Here is an 18,812-nt window from a genome sequence, read left to right as displayed (position 1 = left end):
TGTTTACGTATGTTCACGAGTGCAGTGTCCGCGAGAGTGGGCTGGAGCAATATTGTATTTCGCTGGGCAGACTCCGAGTGTCGAACCAGAACCGAACCGAACCAAAATCGTCGCCGCCATCTCAAAAGTAAAACGGAAAATAATTTATTTGTAACCGGGGTAACCGGTTCAAAACAGTTCAGCCCAATATTTTAATTTTCTGTTGTTAATACAGCGAACTAAATATTTGATAATAATAATAATAAATAAAATGGGCAGCTGCATGTTTTTATCTATCGGTCAAATCGCTATTGCAAAGTATGAGATATGGTGAAACTTTATGACGCGTTTGTATTAAGACTAATTAGTCATCTGACGTCACGTGTCACGTGATATATACGACATGATCGCGTGAAATCTCGGTGTCAAGCAAAGTGTCAAGTGGTATAAAGTGACATGCCGTCACGTGGCAAAGTGACATCACGACGTCACGTGACGTCATGTCGTCAGGCCGTCCTATCGCATGATGCCCATGACATCACTTTACACTGCGACCATACACCCGACTCAAGAAGGTAGGGCGAGAGTAAGACGGGCCGGGAGGAGGAAGCAGACGGAACGCTAAAGAAGAGAGTGGAAAACTTCCTTCTCTCTTTAGCGTTCCGTCTGCTTCCTTCTCCCCGGCCCGTCTTACCCACGCCCTACTTTGAGTAGCGCTGTTCACACCGTGGCGTCACGTGACACAACGACTTCCAGTGACGCTGCTTATTCTTTTTTTCTGCGACTGCCATTGCGTGGAGAGAAAAGCTGGTTTGTGTTCCGCAGGTTATCAACGTCAAGGATTAGTTCTAAGCGGATAATTTACCGAAAGAAAAATCGTCGTACGGTCCATTAAAGGGATGCTAAACCGAAACCTGGATTCCCCAAAACACGCGGCAAAAGCGTACAACGGGATGCTACAAACACCAAAACATCACTCATACAACGATATCTCGAACGGATCACCGTATTTTTGAAAAAAAAAAGAGGCGCATTTGGCAGGAATGTTGACGTCATGTTTCTCCGAGAAGGAGAGGGAACGGCCTCGCGTCTTCTCCGCCTCGCGGCCTTGAGGGAGCGAAGCGAAGAGAGGAGGAAACTAGGTATCTTGACGGTTACGCGCCTCGTCGGCCTGGTTTAATCAGGACTTTTTTTTCCAAAAATACGGCCGTCCATTTCAGATATCGCCTTACTAGTAATGTTGTAGGGATTGTAGCGCCCCGCCTACATCTCCAGCATTTTTTTTTTTTTTTTGAAATCCAAATTTTTGTTTACCATCCCTTTAAAATGTACACTGCTTATCAAACTTATCTGGAACGCCCGAACGGCTTCTTATCTGCTCCATGACGTAGTGCACAGTGGAATAGTCCCAGCAGGGGAGGCCGCCGTTGCTTGAACTGGGACAAAACAGGAATTTTTCTTACGAGGCGATCTAGGCTTTTTGCCTCATTTAGGGAAACAACACATGCTTATACTGATTAAGAGAGAGCAAGACATTTATTTAAATCATCGAGGTTATTGCTCTTGAGGTCGAGTGGGTGGTGTCCCCATTCCAGGACTCCACTGGCCATGGGAAGATAGGTACATTTTGCTGTATATGTAGGTTTGAGAATGTATTCGTTTGGATAAGCTTGAGAGCTACTGCGTCGTCAGTGCTGAGCTTTCTGTGAGATGTAGGATAAATCCTGCGGTTGAGCCGCTGGATCTCGATGCGTTCGCCGTAATTGGGTGTCAGGTGCACGAAAATAAAGGATGGGGATTGATGGGACGATCGGTTTTGCCCCGCTCAGTTGATTAGCGCTCGAGCTATGGCGTTCGCCCTTTCGTTCCCCTTCAGCAGACATGTACAAGTCGACTCTCATTAATTCAAACTCTCTTAATTCAAACTTGCGGATAATTCAAACTAACAAGCAGGTCCCTTCCAGAACGTTTCTATGAGAAGAAACTCCCGGTAATTCAAACTTTGCATTATTCAAACAAATTTTCGGTCCCCCTCGAGTTTGAATTAACGAGATGCGACTACTAAAAAAAAGGTAATTAAGTTAAGTTACTGAGTATTGGCCTCAAAAGTAATTTGGGTAGAGTAGAAATTATTAAAATGGAAAGTAATTCGGTAAATTACTAACTACCGTAAAAAAGGTAGCGAACTACTTTGAAGTTACGTTTATATTCTTTATGGTAATCAGAAAGTACATAGGTTTTGATCTGTTAGCGAAATTCTGCTAGCCAAATATAAAGGAGCTTGTGTTTTTACAGATGTGCTTTAATAGCTGGTTCTATTTCTGCGTGCCTAATTGTTTTGCACTTTTTGTTTTCTTTTTTCTTTTTCTTTTTGTTATTTGGTCAACGATGTGTTTCAATGTATCATTTCTACTTTGAGGTTTAGCACTGCCTTAGCTTGATTTTGCAGATAGTGTTTGCTTGTTTACAGGGTTGCGTAAAGTACATCTAACAAGTGCTTGAAGTAAAGTACAAATTATATGACCGGTCATGTACTTCAAGCAAAGTAGTAAGTACACCTGGAGCTTTAAGTAAAGTTCTATAAATTAAATGTACTTTCAATGTAAAGTACGAGTATATTTTAACACAATCTGTCATATTGCCCTTTCATACCCTATGCAAATTGGCTTTTTTTTTTTTTTAACTGGTATGCATTTCTTTAGGAGAAATCAGACTGCATCAGTTTTTTTTTGTTTTGTTTTGTTTTGTATTTCGGAAATGGCGGCAAATTTATTAGATGAGGTCAAGTCGCGACATAGTAGTTGTTTTACGTGCTCTGACGAACTATTTAACACGATCAACCTATAAGGCATTTATTTCTATCGGTCTTACGGCCGCCGTTACTTCACTCAGCAAAATGACCAGATGACTTCTCGAAAGACGATAGTACGTTTTCACATGATGATACACCATTTTTTGTTTTCAAACTAGGGGAATGTACTTTTAGGTCGCAAGTTGAACTGTCATCGGAAGTACAAAAAAAAAATACTTTAGTAAAGTACAACTATATGCTCAGAAAATGTACTTCAAGTATAGTACAAGTTTTTTTAACCTACTTTAAATAACACTTTAAAGGGCAACTCCGCTCAATTTCGAAAAATTTAGGCTTCCATGTGATTCACATTCACAAAGTAATACTCAACAACTCTACGTCTTCGGATTCGCGAAATGTGGAATAATATTTGTGTAATCCTAATTTAAACATCAGCAGATACCGAAACCGAAACTTCGGTTGCGTCAGGCAACATTGGTCTCGGGTCGTCACAGTCATGGGCACCCACGTCGAACCACGTGGTCTTGTGACGTTCGGGAGGGAGCGAGAAACAGGACACGCGACGCGGGCAGGTCTTTTCTTTTTTTTTTGGACGCGGGCAGGTCGCTTCGCATGGCGTGGACGGTGATGGCCCGGGGGAGAGGGGGAAGGGGAGAAGACGAAAGAGGAGAAGGGGAGCGGAGAAACAGACCGATAAGCGCGCAGGGCAGCGGTGATCACGTGAACGCCCGGTCAGCCAACACCGGGAGGAGAAACTCATGACGTCATCGTTAAATTTCGCTCTGAAAAGTAAAAACAAGCAAAACGTGAGAATGAAGTATGCATGCCTCTGACGTAGTGGTTCAACGTTGGCCGCTCCAACTCCGTGGCATTGACTGCGCTGATGATTGCGCCTCGCGCCGCACGCTAGAGTTGGCAGATTTCGGCGACTTGGCTCGCTTGGAGGTTCGCTGGCCAATTTATTAAATATATAGACGGAATTAGATCGTAATATTTGACATGGGGTCTTCCTATATGATACTGAAGAGGGCTACATAGTTTTCTAAATATCAAAAATGAAGCGGAGTTGCTCTTTATTAAGTACCATGCACTTATAGAACTTTCCAACGCCACTTGTTTATTTATTTATTTATTTATTTATAAAACCGGCGGGGAAATTACTAAGATTTCTCGAACGATCTATGAATCTTTGAAGATCTGTATATTCTGAGTTTTGAAAGGAAAGGCAACGCAAAAAGGTAATCTTTGTGTTGCCCTTTAGCATGTGATTCTTCGAGTACAGCACAAACTACGGGAGAACCAGATGAGCTTCAGAGCGGGTGCTGCATTTTATTGCCTCCTCTGAGTGAGGATGCATGTGTACACTTCCTGTAGTGGGCGAGAGTTTTTAGGTTGGGGAGAAGCGGTGACAAGCCCTTTCCTCAAATGCGTCAAGTCGCCTTCAGCTTTGGGACACAAAGAAACGCCAGCCTTCGGTGTTAACCCCGCAGTTTCGTGGCTTCACTTGCGTCATGTCTGTCCGCTACACGCGCCTCGTAGCAGGGTTGTTGCAGTGGAAGGGGGGGGGGGGAAGGGGGTGTTCGTAAAAAGTTTAGACCCCCCCCCTAACTGCCTAGGCTCACATTCTTCCCCCCTCTTTGCAAATATCAGCTGATCTTCCAAGATCTAACCTGCCACTAAAATTGAAAAGTAATTTGTAATTTGAGTAGAAGTTCCTCGGAAAAAGTGATTAAAGTAAACTACTGATTACCGAAATAAAAATTTAATTGAAAGTTAATAAACTACTCAGAAAAGTAGCTAAACTACAGTAACCTGAGCAGAGTAGTTGAACACGTGGAAGTCTGCAGCCCTCCAGTCCCGCGTGGCCCTGCGTCCCCGTGATTCGGTGGGATTCTTCCGGCTTCGGCCCCTAACTGATTAAATAATACACTCATTGGCTGTTCTGAAAGTCACATATGCATCTTCTTCCAAAGAGGCGGTGATAAGCGGAGTGTCGAACTGGAACCGAACCGTTATTTTTAGCCAAACCTTAAGCAAAATGAAATCGTCACCGCCATTTTGAAACTGAACCGGAACTGAACCGGCAAGAAAATTAATGGTAACCGGTTCAAAACGGTTCTACTCAATATTGGTTGGTTTGTTATAACTCAGACTAAATACTTGAGAATACAAAAGAATGGCAGCTGTATTTCTATTTATTAATCAAATCGTCATATACATAATTGCAGTGAATGAAAAATGGTGATAATTTATGGCGTTTTTGTATATGTGACGTCACGTGTCATTGTGTCACGTGCCACCATGGCGTGACGTGACCTGACGTCACGCGGCGTCAAGTCGTCGTTTCGCGTGATTGCATGCCAAGACTTTGCACCACGACTTTACAGCCAACGTTTATAGATTCGTCGTTGACTCCGTGTCGTCACGTGGCACCACAGTTTCGCACCGTGAGGCAACAACTATGTACTTGATTGCCATGCGGCCGAGAACTCGACTCAAGCTCATGACAATCAGACCATCGGTCAAAATTCGAGCAGTGAATCGAGATGAGCCGAACTTTAGCAATGTCGGCAGGTTCAGCCCATCCATGCCTTTTGCTTTGCCATTGTCCGTAACTATGACGGACGTTGGCTGTACATAACCGGCATCGCCACATCATGTAGCCACTTGTAAATGCGAGTCAAGAGGGTGAACGCTGCTTATTTGTTATTTTTTTTTCTCAGACGGCCATTGCTCTTAAAAAAAAAGGCCAATGCGTATTCCGCAGGTTATTAACGTCAAGGATTAGTCCTAAGCGGAGTATTTACTGAAAGTAGAAAAAACACTGCATGGCCCATTTAGGATAGTGCTCACCAAACTTATCCGGATCACGCGAACTGCGTCTTGTCTCATGGGAGCGCTATCCTGGCGGCAGCCAAACTTCATGACGTACCGCTCAGTGGAAGTCCGAGCAGGGGCCCGCTCAAGACCGAGATCGCTGCTGGTCCTAGGGCGACACAATAGTTCTGCTTACGAGGCTATCTAGGTTTTTCCCCCCCATCTAATGGAAATAGCTGATGCTGATTGAATCCTCGCACTATTGACTCTTTTCAAAGTAAACTATGCATCTTCGTGCGAAGAGGTGGCGATAAGCATAGATTGCCCCACCGGCAATATTTCTGCTACGTCCACGGTCCAGCGAGTGGACTCCCCTGCTCGGGCAATTTTATTGAGCACTACGTCATGGACTGGAATCCCTGTTTTTCAAGTTTCTTTATCGTGAAATTCGGAGGGTGTTCTCAGAGTTTATCCTTAGCTGAAAATCGAGGGTTCATCGGAGTTTGTTTTCGGTAGGTTCCTAATTCTCTGGAATTCCGAGTTTATACATTTATCGCATTTTTAATATTTCAATATTCCAAAAACAAAATAATGTGCTGACACAAACGTACCCTAAATTCATCAGAACTCGCCTTTATCGAATATTTCTTCAGCTACATTTGGCATTGGTGCCATTGCCATTAGCAATACCATCTATCCCAAGAGACAAAAATAGCAAATAACTATCGATTCTTTAAGATAACTAAACTCCTGGACGTATAGTCGCTGGGGAACATGGAAGCTTCAGCTGCACTCCGTCTCCATTGAAATGTACGGGTTCCTAGCTTTCACAGTTATAAAAACACTGCCCTCCCCTTTTTCAGCAGTCCGAGATTTCAAAGGAAACTGAAGTGGTCCCTCTCTAGACCACTGACACTGTGCTCTTATAAAAAAAAAAAGTTATTTGTAAAACACCACCTCTTGTGCTTTTTATTTTGCCGTCGTGACCTTGCAATTCACGGAAATTTTACTGGCGAGTGTTTCGAGTTCTTTCCGGTTTGTATACGAAAGCACGGAACCCCAGACATGAGGAGTTCTTCTGCTTATGCCAGGATAGCGCACCCTCGAGATAAGACACTTTTCACATGTTACAGATAAGTTTGCTGAACACTGTATACCTAGCACTGAAATACCCGCGCAAGTATGTTTTTTTTTTTTTTTTTAATTGCTAGAGATAGAGTTAGTTTTGAGGGAAGAAGCTTTAAAAGCACCAAGTGTGACTTATTAACCAGGCCCAACGTTACGCAGCGTGTACGGGGGAGGGAGGGATGGGAGGTGGGGGGGGGGGGGGGCATAAAAAAAAAACAATTTTGAGTCTGAGAAGCTAACCCGATCAGAAAGACGTTAGCAACCGCTCTGACTCTCACAGGAGGTGTTCCGACCAGCTTCGACCACCTCCGTATTTTGTTTAAACTTCCCAGCCTTTGGGTGCAAAATAAGGGTTCAAAATGATTGTCCAATAGAAAAATGGAGGGCTAGAGAAAAAGGGGAAGAGTAGTTTTTAAAGCATACTGTGTTGTAAAGGTTCTTCGGCGACGTATCTACGACACATATTAGAGAGCGTGGTACCGGAAACTATTTTGCTTGCATAAGCACCCCTGCCAGAAAGCGAGTTTTTGTGGTGTCACACGCCCGTGTCGTTCTCATGACGCCGCACCGAGCAAGAATAGATATTAAATTTCATGTATTAAAAAAAAAACATGAATCAAGATGTTTTACTGGCTCGCACTGACGTCAGATCAGCTGCCCTTGTGGCGGCCTTGAGCATGACTGTCAGCGTGATGAGATGACGTCACGTTCAAGCCACTTATGGAACCAGTTCCTTTCTGGTAAAGTGCATTATTTGCAGTACAAGAAAAACCTACGCCATTAACCGTCCAAACTGTAACGTTGTCTATACTCCGTTTCACCTTATGTTGTACCGCAGAGAAGGCTAGAAGCACGAGCTCATAGTGTTGGCAGCAGCCCTTAGGGCACGAGAGCTTGTTCCGTCGAGACGTGCCCTAAAGCAAGGAGCTCGCGCTTGTAGCCTTGCCTGCGGTACATCATAAGGTGAAACAGAGTCGAGTATGGAGTAGGATGCCTTCATGTGCGCTTTGCTTAGGGTGGAGACATCTGGCCATTTTGTTCCTACTTTTACATTCATTTTTTGTTCAGAAGCGCGTGAAAGAGCGTGTCCCTGCACGCGTCTGTGGTGCTGACTGTGCTATGGCGACATTTTGTTTTCGTCGATTCCTTTGTATTTCCCCCGTGAGCGCGTGCTGTCGGCATCGGGTACTACAAAGGGTGGCATCACTCTAAACAGAAGGTCATTAAGGCACCCTATACTTCGTTTCAGCTTCGGTCCGAGCGCGGCCGACGTTATGAGCCAAAGGGCCAATCAAACAGCGAAAGAGGCACAACGTCATGGCGTGCTCTCTGCAGTTGATAGGGCTAGCCGATATTCGCCGTGTCTCTGTGCGTGCTCCTCCGCCGGCTAGTCCTATCAAGCGCAGAGAGCACGCCATGACGGTGCGCTTTTTGCGCTGTTTGATTGGCCCTTCGGCTCATAACATCGGCCGCGCTCGGACCGAAGCTGAAACGAAGTATAGTATGGAGCAGTCTCGCGATGGTTTTTCTGCGCGTGGGTATAGGCGGGACCGTGATCACGTGGCGAGAGATAGAAGGATAACTGGTCCAATGAGGATGTAGCCTCCACCGTACTGTCAGCTTTAGGGCGAACGGAGTATGACAAATTGCTACCGGGCATGACAGATGATGCACAGAGCTTTACAGTGAAAATAGAAAAATATCGTGATTTCATAAAAATGTCCATCAAATCAGATTTATTTGATTTAAATCAGATTGATTTGATTTAAATAACTAACTGTAAAATCGTTACTTTTTTATTATAACCTGCATTTTTAACCATGGCAGATTGATTGATCAGCCACCGGTAACAATGCAGAAGAAAAAAACTAACTGTAAATTTAAGGTACAGATTAACTAACGACTTATTACTGATGTAAACCCCACCATACTACAACAAAAACAGCTTGATTTTTTTTTAATAACTATGAAGCTTTTTTTTTTTTGCGTTTTGATTCGCTTACAATAAGACATTGCTTTTCTAGGAGTCTTCATTTCTTTCGAGTTCTGGTTTGTTTAGAAAAGGGACATCACGTAACATACGAAGGAAATAGAAGGTAGGAAGAAAGCTCATTCATCTGATTTGCTTTGAAGAAAACTGCTTTTTGTTCATGTTCAGTCTGACTTCAGTCTTTCTCACTTGATGATTATTTGATTTCAGTACTAAACAAACGCACATAAAAAGCATTGGATGAGGGACACACGGTAAACAATAACAATTTTAGGGATTATCTTAGCGGGAAATGCTTGATTTAAATATTCATAGTTGGGGGCACGACACTCTTTTCGGCCCATACTCACGCTGCTCCATGTACCAGGTGCTGATTTGGATTCTCGCTGTCACGGCGAATTCCGTCGGGACAGCGGCAGCCCCAATCTACGAGTCATGGCCAGCGACGACCTTCTTTTCGTCAACTCATCGTCCCCTCGAGCCACCGGATTTTCCAGAGAAGTTTCTGTGTCATCTTGAAGACCGACAGATGGCCAGGCATCGAGGGACGTTTCCGGATCCGCTGCACCGTTGCCATAAAAGGGAGCTACTTCGCCTTCAGCCGCTGGGGCACGACACCCTTTTCGGCCCATACTCACGCTGCTCCATGTACCAGGTGCTGATTTGGATTCTCACTGTCACGGCGAATTCCGTCGGGACAGCGGCAGCCCCAATCTACGAGTCATGGCCAGCGACGACCTTCTTTTCGTCAACTCATCGTCCCCTCGAGCCACCGGATTTTCCAGAGAAGTTTCTGTGTCATCTTGAAGACCGACAGATGGCCAGGCATCGAGGGACGTTTCCGGATCCGCTGCACCGTTGCCATAAAAGGGAGCTACTTCGCCTTCAGCCGCTGGGGCACGACACTCTTTTCGGCCCATACTCACGCTGCTCCATGTACCAGGTTAGTTATTTAAATCATTCAAAATGTTGCCGAACGAGCAATGTAATGCTTCTCAGAGTGTCGTGCCCAATCGACAAACGTGTGCTTTGTAGATACATGCATTTTGCTGGCTCTTGGGTGATTGCTACATTGATGTCTTTGTGCTGTGAACTATCGTTTTCGTTTTTTGAGACCTTGTTGCTTTTGTCGGGTGACGTGGAGCTAAACCCCGGTCCCATGACTAAGGCACAGATTGAACAGCTTGGGAAAATTGAGACCATTTTGTTGGAATTGCAATCTGGTCAAATGACTGTTTTGGGAAAGTTAGCTGGTATTGAGGCAAAACAAGCTGATCTTGAGAGGAAGCTTGATACCATAAGCTTGAAAACTAATGATATTGAAAAACGTGTTTTGCAGATTGAAGGAAGTGGCAGGAAATTAGAAGCAAAATTAGATGATCTTGAAAACAGAAGCAGGAGGACAAATTTGGTATTTTTGGGAGTTCCCGACAACTCTCGCAGTGAAACGTGGGAAGAATCGGAAAGGCTGATCACAAAAATCTGCAAAGACGTGTTATCGCTAGATGTTTTAATTGAAAGAGCCCACCGATTGGGGAAACACAAAGATGGGAAAAACAGACCAATTGTAGTCAACTTCCCGGGTTGGAAGGTCAAAGAGTCTGTGTTGCGAAGTGCTTTTAAATTCAAGAATACTTCATTCAGTGTCTCCGAGGATTTTAGTCTTGCAGTCCAAGAAAAGAGGCGTCAACTTTGGAATTATGCGAAGGAGAAAAGGCAGAACAGAGAGAACAAGGTTCATTTAAACCATGATAAACTGGTTATCAATGGACAGACGTTTATCTGGGACAGCGAAACGAGACAACCTGTTTTATATCGGGCGCCTGGCCAACCAAGAGAACACGAATGACGGGTCGGAAAGCCTAAAGATGGCCCAAGCAATCATGAGGCTACAGCTACAAAACAGGCGCCTTCAGTACTATTGGTAAATTGCCGTAGCATCAAAAATAAAGTAGACGAGTTTGCACTTTTGTTGGAGACCCTTAAACCTGAAGTTGTTATGGGGACGGAGTCTTGGTTAGATGATACTGTTAGTGACGCTGAGGTATTTCCGGCGGGTTTTACAGTTTATCGCAAAGACAGACATCGGCACGGTGGGGGAGTTTTTCTACTAATTTCTAATAGATGGACTAGTCATGAACTGGTTTTCGAAAATGCTACCGAGTCTGTCTGGTGTCGGGTCTTTTTCCCAAGGGGAACTGCTCTCGTGTTCGGGACCTTCTACCGCCCCCCTGATAACAGTGAAACTTCAATTTATTTATTATTATTTATTTCAAAATACTGCGACCTCGATGAGGTCATCGCAGGAGTGGAGAGAAAACATACATATACATTCAAAAAGACAATCGATTAAAGATGTACACACCCTACAAACAAAACTTAGAAAACCTTGAAAAATGCAATATCAAAAGATTACAAAAACAATCACATACACTTCAAGTACAGATTCCAGGCACCATACCAGAACACCTACTGTATTTCTAACACAAAGTTATCAAAATCGAGACAACGAATGGATCCATTTATGTTATTCCAGTTTTCTATCGTTCTAGGAAAAAAAGAATATTTAAAACAGTTAAGGTGGGCTCTGTATGGTACAAGATTTAATGGATGGAAGCTTCTAGTGCGTGATTCAGTAACAAAACTAACATATTTTTCTCGATTAAGTGTACAGTTATTATTCACTATTTTATGCAGGAGCTTGAGCCGTTCTACAGCGCGTCTAGAATCAAGAGGCGTAAGTCCTATGTCAGTCATGGCAGATGTAGGAGAAAAATTGCGGTCATATCTATTACAAATAAATCTAGCTGCCTTTGATTGTATTGCGTCAATCTGCTTTATATCACCTTTTAGATAGGGATCCCACACCACACAACCGTACTCTAAGATAGGTCTAATCAAGGTCTTGTACGCCGTTATTTTAACTTCCCTAGTTGAAGATTTTAAAGTTCTCTTGACGTATCCTAGCCTTTGCAGAGCACGAGAACAAATAGAACTGATGTGCTTATCCCATTTGAGACTAGGCGTGAAAAAAATACCCAAATACTTGTATTCGTGAACTTGACGCAGAATTATATTACGAGTACCATAGCTAAAAACAGACGGTTCCTTCTTATTAGTAAATGACATAACTACAGATTTCTCAAAATTAATTTCCATCTGCCACTTTTTACTCCAATTCAAAAACTGTTCAAGAGAGTCATTTAGTAAGGCATGGTCATCTACCGAGTTGATTTCGTTGTACAAAACGCAATCATCTGCATAGAGGCGAATTTTAACTTGAAGACCATTTGCAACGTCATTAATATAAAGTAAAAACAAAAGAGGACCTAAAACTGATCCCTGTGGGACACCGGAACTAACTGAGACATTGCTAGAATGAACATCCCTGTATGAAACAAACTGTGATCTATTTTTTAGGTAATCTTCGATCCAATTAACTAATGACGTATTATTTAATATCGCTTGTAATTTCTGAAGAAGCTTATGATGTGGTACCTTATCAAAAGCCTTAGAATAATCTACAAAGATGGCATCAAGTTGTACTCTTTTATCTAAAGCTAAAGCTATGTCGTGAGTGAATTCAAGAAGTTGGGTTGAGGTGGAGTAACCACGACGAAAACCATGCTGTTGAGGGCAAAGAATAAAATTAGTCTCGAGGTACTCAGATATCTGTTTATAGACAATATGTTCCAAAAGTTTGCATGAAGACGATGTGAGCGAAATGGGTCTGTAGTTTGTGACCACCTGTTTGTTGCCTGACTTGAACAAGGGGATAATTTTAGCCGACTTCCATGACTGAGGCACTGTTGCAGTAGAAATAGATTTTTTGAAAATGACAGATAGGTATTTTGAACTCCAAAGTGAATAACGGCGAAGAAAAGAATTTGGAATTCCATCAGGGCCAGCCAGGGCTTTTCTTACAGTCAAGTTTCATTAGTAGATTGAGGACACCATAATCTCTAAATCAGATAAAGCTGGGTATATACCTTCAAAGAAAAACTCTGAATCATTGCCGTTGTCACGACTGAATACAGATTTAAAATAATCATTGAAACAGTTCGCTATCTTTGTCGGCTCACTTACAGATTCACCTTCAATAGTAAAACTCTGTGATACACTACATCTTGGAATAATAGATCTCCAAAATTTGGCAGGATTTGATTTCATAAATTCAGACAAAGTTACATTAAAATATTTGGTTTTAGCTGTTAACATCTTTTCTTTCAAGGTTGTTTTCAGATATTCAAACGAGGTATGAACAACTGATTCTGTGTTATCTTTCGTTGAACGACGTCTCCTCTTCGTTTGCCGCATCAACTGCAGCACCTCTCTCGTAATCCAGGGGTGCGCAGGGTTCTTTTTCTTTCTAGTAACAGGTACAAATTTGTTGATGCATTTTTCTATAAGGGAGTTGAAATATCTAAGCAACGTATTGACATCAGCGTCTAGACTTATGGCACAAAAATCATCAAAATAAAAACTAAGTTCATCAATAATTGACACATCGTCAGCTCTGTTGAAATCAAGGAACGTGACGAATTCAGGGTTCGAACGCTTGACACGAATGTTAAGGCTGACAAGGACAGCTTTGTGATCAGAAATTCCCTCGACCACCTCGCAGTCATAACCTAGGTTTGCGATACTATGGGTTAGAAAAACAAGATCAAGAACAGAATTATCTCTGGTGCACGTTTTGACAACCTGATCTAGGTCGAATGACACAGCTATATCTACTAGAGCATCACAAATGGCCCTGTCGCGACAGCCAACCACTAGCGTTTCCCAGTTTATATCGGGTGCATTAAAATCGCCCAGCAAGATAAGCTTGAAATTCGCCAGATTGTATTTGTGAATGTAGTCATATATATCAAAGATCGTTTGCAGGCCCGAACTAGGAGCGCGATAAACCGCTCCGATAACAAGAACGAACTTATCAAGCTGCACCTTACACCATAAAGACTCTGTGTTAGGTAAACAGGGAAGAACCGAAAAGCTAATACCAGATTTAAAAAAAAGCGCGACACCACCACCTCTAGAAGACCTATCGCATCGTACCACGTTGTAATTAGGAGGTGTAAATTCGCAATCAAGAATGCCATCGTGTAACCAGGTTTCCGTAACACACATCACGTGCGGTGAATAAGAAGCTGCAATGCACGAGAACTCTGTAAATTTAGGGACAAGGCTCCGAGCATTAATGTTTAATACAGACAATGGTTTATTCGGTAACTGTCAGTTCGATCCGGTGGCAAGAACCGGAGGAGGAACTTTTATCAGCGTTCTATTTGTTGAATCCCACGAGTATCGGTCGTTGTCAACAAGAGCGTAGTCGTAACGTAGACGGACCTTTGCGCCATTTCTTCGGAATTCGGCAGTACTAAGCCAGAGTTGTTTTCGAATGTCTCTAATACGAGGTGAAAAATCCTCGTTAATAAATATCCGTGTGCCTTTAAGTTTAGAAACATTTTTGAGTATCCGCATTTTGTCACGGAAGTCCATCAATTTAAAAATTATAGGTCGTATTTTACCTTGTGCGGGGATACCAATACGATGACAGCGTTCTATGGCATCGCAAGTCACAGACAGTTTTCTGGTCAACAGTTCAGTTACACTATCCAGTAGTGATGCAGGGGTTTCATTAACAGGCTCTTCTAGACCATACACGACCAAGTTGTTTCTGCGAGAACGGTTTTCCAAATCATCATTCTTATCTGTAAGTTGACAGACAGCTGTTTCGAGAGCGGCACTCTTTCTTTCTAGACACTGCAACCGTCGGGCGATATCAGATATCTGGGACGAGCCAGCTTCGATTGCAACAAGTCGAGATTCGTAGGCGGCAAACTTAGCATCCAGAGCCTCTTGTCTGTTTTTGATAGAAGTAACGTCCGCAGCAATTTGTGTTTGGCCAGTTAGTAATTGCTGAAGGAGAGCTAGCGTCTCGGGGCCAGGGTTAGATTCAATATCGCCACTACACAACAGGATAGATGAACATATCCTAAACCATGACAATATATCAGAACAAATGCCAACCAGTGGGCCCGGTAGCAGCAAAAGAAAGCGATCATCGGACTTAAAACCGTCTGGCAAAGAAACAAACTCTACCTGTAGGGTGAGACAGAAGAAACTCAGTGGCATATTCGTCTCGCTGCCACCAAGCCCACTGAAGAGAAGAGACTGCGTCGATGGCTTTATGGCATCTGTAGCGGAAGTAGGTGTCGCTGCGGTGCTTCCGTAGAGGGTCCAATCCAGTGTTGCTAGATGAAGTGCAGGCCGGTCGTCAAAAGGTGTCGAATCATCACACGATGACGGGGGTTCAGGAACCAGAAAGCGGGAACTGGCGAACCCGTGCGGCAACAAATCCGCGGTGACGCGGCATACGGAAGCCGGGGATGACCAGACCGTTCCGAAGACAGCGATCTGTAGGGTGAGACAGAAGAAACTCAGTGGCATATTCGTCTCGCTGCCATTTGTTTGCTCTGTGACATGTTTGCTCTGTGACATGTTATCAATGATTCCTGACAGTGTTTTTCTAGGAGGTGATTTTAATCTGCCAGATTTTAACTGGTCTACTGGAACAACAGAATGTATTGTTAAATCACGCGTTAACACTGTGTTTACAGAGGTATTGGGCACTTTCGGCTTCAATCAATATGTGCAGCAGCCGACGAGGTTGAACGCCATTCTAGACTTGGTCTTATGTAATGACCCTAATATTGTAGCTCAGGTCGGGGTGTATCCTGGAATAAGTGACCATAGTGTGGTTGTTGCAACGCTAAATGTATGTGGAGCACCCGAGAGGGCACAACTTCCACGCAAGGTATTCATGTATGAGAGAGGAAACTTTGACGCCATCGGCACTGAATTGGACAGCTATTTTTCAACCTTTTTATGCTTAGCAGAATCGCACTGTCTAGAAGATCTGTGGAGCATCTTTCGTAATAAAATAACAAACTTAATCGACACTTTTGTACCATCGAGGATTATTCGACAAAAACGAAAACAAAAACCATGGTTTAATATTGAAATTCGTAAACTCGTAAGAAGAGCGCGGTGTGCATATAGAAGGGTTTCCAGAGATGGCTGTCCAATAAACCTGCAAAGGCTAAAGGAAATTAATTACACATTAAAGTTATCTATAAGAAAAGCAAAGAAGTTATTTTTCTCCCGGCTAAACGATGATCTTAAGCGAAATCCCAAAGTGTTCTGGAATTACGTTAAAACAAGTAGAAAAGATGATATTTCTATCCCATACTTAAATGTTAACAATACAATAATCAAGAGTGATGCTGAGAAGGCAGAATGTTTTAATTCTTACTTCAAATCGGTATTTTCTCAAGAAACAACCAGCGATGAATCCCCAGTATCTGTTATTTCTGGTAACACAATGGCAGATATTGAAATTGATGTTAACGGTATTACTTGCCTCTTGCGTGAAATGAATACCTCAAAGGCAACCGGACCTGATGGATTACCATCGATTGTTCTTTGTAAGTGTCGAGATATTATAGCCCAGTATTTATGTCTCATGTTTAAGATTTCCCTTGAAACTGGGGCAGTTCCACACGATTGGAAGGTAGCAAATGTTATTCCTGTTTTCAAGTCGGGGGATAAAAAACTTGTAGAAAATTATAGGCCTATATCTTTGACGTCAATTAGTTGCAAATTGTTGGAACATATTATATATAGTGAAGTTTTTGATTACCTGGAATCCTGTAAATTTCTTGCCCCTTCCCAGCATGGCTTTCTCAGAGGGTGTTCATGTAACACACAACTGGCAGAATTTCAACATTACATTTCAAAATCACTTGACAGCAATACTAATGTAGATGCAATTTTCCTTGATTTTCGTAAAGCCTTTGATACTGTACCACACCACCTACTACTGAAGAAATTAGCATCTTTAAATATAACTAACAATATTCAAAAGTGGATAAAAAATTACTTAAGTGGCCGAGAGCAGTGCGTGGTTTTAAATGGTAGCAAGTCATTACCTATAACTGTGAGTTCAGGAGTACCCCAAGGCAGTCAGTGTCTTGGGACCATTATTGTTCTTAATTTATATTAATGATATTGTAACTGACATTCAATCGCCGATTAAGTTGTTTGCGGACGATTGCGTTGTTTATAGACAAATATATTCAACAATGGACATAGAAATATTGCAAAGCGACCTAGATAAAATAGAACACTGGTGTGATAAGTGGAAAATGAGTTTAAATATTGGAAAATGTAATTATCTCAGCTTCACAAAAAATGTATCAAGGTCTCCCGCCAGCTATACCATTAAAAATGCAATAATCCGCAGAGTAAGCGACTGTAAATACTTAGGAGTTAATTTCACCCAATCACTTAAATGGCACAATCATATTGACTATACAATAGCAAAGGCAAGCAAAATGTTATATTTTATCCGGAGGAATTTTAAGGGCGCTTCAACAGAGGTGAAAGAAACTCTTTATATTTTGCATGTTAGGTCGATACTCGACTATGCATGCATCATTTGGGACCCATACCAAGAGTATCTTATCGAAAAATTAGAAAAGGTACAGAATCAAGCGGCACGATTTGTCAGCAATAACTATAACCCTTATGCAAGTATCTCTGAAATAAAAGCCATGCTGGGATGGGAATCATTAAACACTAGAAGGTATAAGTTAAGGTTGAAGTTTTTTCATCGGATTTATTATAATGAAACTGGCATTGATAGAAATGAGTATTTGTATAAACCAAGTTACATGTCAGCGCGGTTCGATAACTCTGAAAAGGTTTTTGAGTACTGTTATAAAACAAACAATTTTGGTAGTTCTTTTTTTGTTCAAACAATCAAAGACTGGAACCTGCTGCAACAGGAGCTGGTCAGTATCTCAGACAATGATGTATTTTTTTCTTGTTTGTGAAAATCACTGTTATTTGTTATTTCGTGATCCCCCCCCCCCCCTACGATAATGCCCACGAGGCGATGTAGGTATTCTGTAAATAAATAAATAAATAAAACTGCTTTGATTTAAATCAGGATTTAAATCATTGTGATTTTTATTCTCCACCCTGGCCCAGATACGCGTGCACGAAAAACCGAATATGACATTAATATCTCGAGGCAGTATTTCGCCAAGTTTCTAGCTCATGCTGATGTCCAAGTGCGATCTATACTAAAATATCATCGCATCTCTGTCTTTCTTGTAGTAAAGCATAGTGTATCGGATTCTTTCCAAGAATTATAGATTTTGTGTATTTGCCTTTATATTAATCATCTAAGCACGTGGTTTGTTTTTACGTACTCGGTGGCCCGATGTTTCACAACGCCAAACAGTGAACAAAGAAGCAGGTTACCGCAGGCCGGCTCAACATCTGGCATATTTTCAAAAAGCGTCCTTCCGTGTCGGTCTCAAACCGTGATGTAAACCTCGTAAAGTCCAATTTTGATCATGATAAAAATGTATTTAATTACTGACAGAAAATTTGACAAATTCAAGGATGAACCAGTAAACATATTCAATATATAAATCGTAAATGACCTCTTCAGTCGAATTACTGAAAGATTATCTGCAAATCTTCACTGGCGTTTTATCTGGATAGTCAGGATAGGCACGTATACCAGTGATTTGCAGTCTTAAATATTTGTTTAAAAATTTTTTTTGGGAGCTGATTTAATTAAATGTGTTTTTCTGACACATAAATGACTTTTCAAACATAGACACCTGTTACGGCTTTTTTTATTTGATGGACCTCAATTGTATGTGTCTGCGAGCAAATAATAATTATTTTGTTGTGTGTATGTTTACACAGCCGTAAGTTAGTCAGCCTCAATAGGTGTCTGGGGTTTCAGCTGTATAGATGAGCAATTTAGCCAGTGCAGTACAACCGCTAGCCTGGGGTCTTTAACGCGCCCCACGCAGTCGTGATACACGACTGCATGACGGAGTGGCGCCCATACAGATCGAAATGGCCAGGGGCGGGAATGGAACCCAGGATCCCTGAGTTCTGCAGCGAGAGCTTTCGCTCCACGCGCTCCGAGCTGAGATGCGCTAACACACTCGGCCACCGATGCCCTTTTGTCTGTGGGCTGGACGAAAACAAATTACA

The 18,812-nt window shown here is 42.3% G+C and overlaps 2 protein-coding genes across 2 annotated transcripts; one reads left to right on the top strand and one right to left on the bottom strand.

The window, feature by feature from the left end:
- The first annotated feature begins 9,084 nt into the window (after positions 1 to 9,084).
- LOC121836701 lies at positions 9,085 to 10,575 on the top strand. Its single transcript, XM_042291691.1, has one exon. It carries the CDS (start codon positions 9,085 to 9,087, stop codon positions 10,573 to 10,575), a length of 1,491 nt encoding a protein of 496 aa, XP_042147625.1.
- Positions 10,576 to 10,615: 40 nt separating this feature from the next.
- On the bottom strand, positions 10,616 to 13,878 carry LOC115330120. Its single transcript, XM_042292168.1, has 2 exons — positions 12,681 to 13,878; positions 10,616 to 10,621 (listed from the first exon to the last, which is right to left on the bottom strand). The coding sequence occupies exons 1-2, from the start codon at positions 13,854 to 13,856 to the stop codon at positions 10,616 to 10,618; spliced, it is 1,182 nt and encodes a 393-aa protein (XP_042148102.1). The 5' UTR covers positions 13,857 to 13,878.
- Between the last annotated feature and the right edge of the window lie 4,934 nt (positions 13,879 to 18,812).

The sequence above is a fragment of the Ixodes scapularis genome, unplaced genomic scaffold, assembly GCF_016920785.2.
Source record: "Ixodes scapularis isolate PalLabHiFi unplaced genomic scaffold, ASM1692078v2 PGA_scaffold2__306_contigs__length_199485367, whole genome shotgun sequence".
Taxonomy (NCBI): domain Eukaryota; kingdom Metazoa; phylum Arthropoda; class Arachnida; order Ixodida; family Ixodidae; genus Ixodes; species Ixodes scapularis.
Note: the sequence above shows the minus strand (reverse complement) of the source record. Positions and strands in the feature narration are given on the sequence as shown.

Excerpts from the sequence above, each read along its gene's own strand:
- LOC121836701 (XM_042291691.1), top strand. The coding sequence starts at position 9,085 with ATGTACCAGGTGCTGATTTGGATTCTCGCTGTCACGGCGAATTCCGTC.
- LOC115330120 (XM_042292168.1), bottom strand. The coding sequence starts at position 13,856 with ATGTGTGTTACGGAAACCTGGTTACACGATGGCATTCTTGATTGCGAA.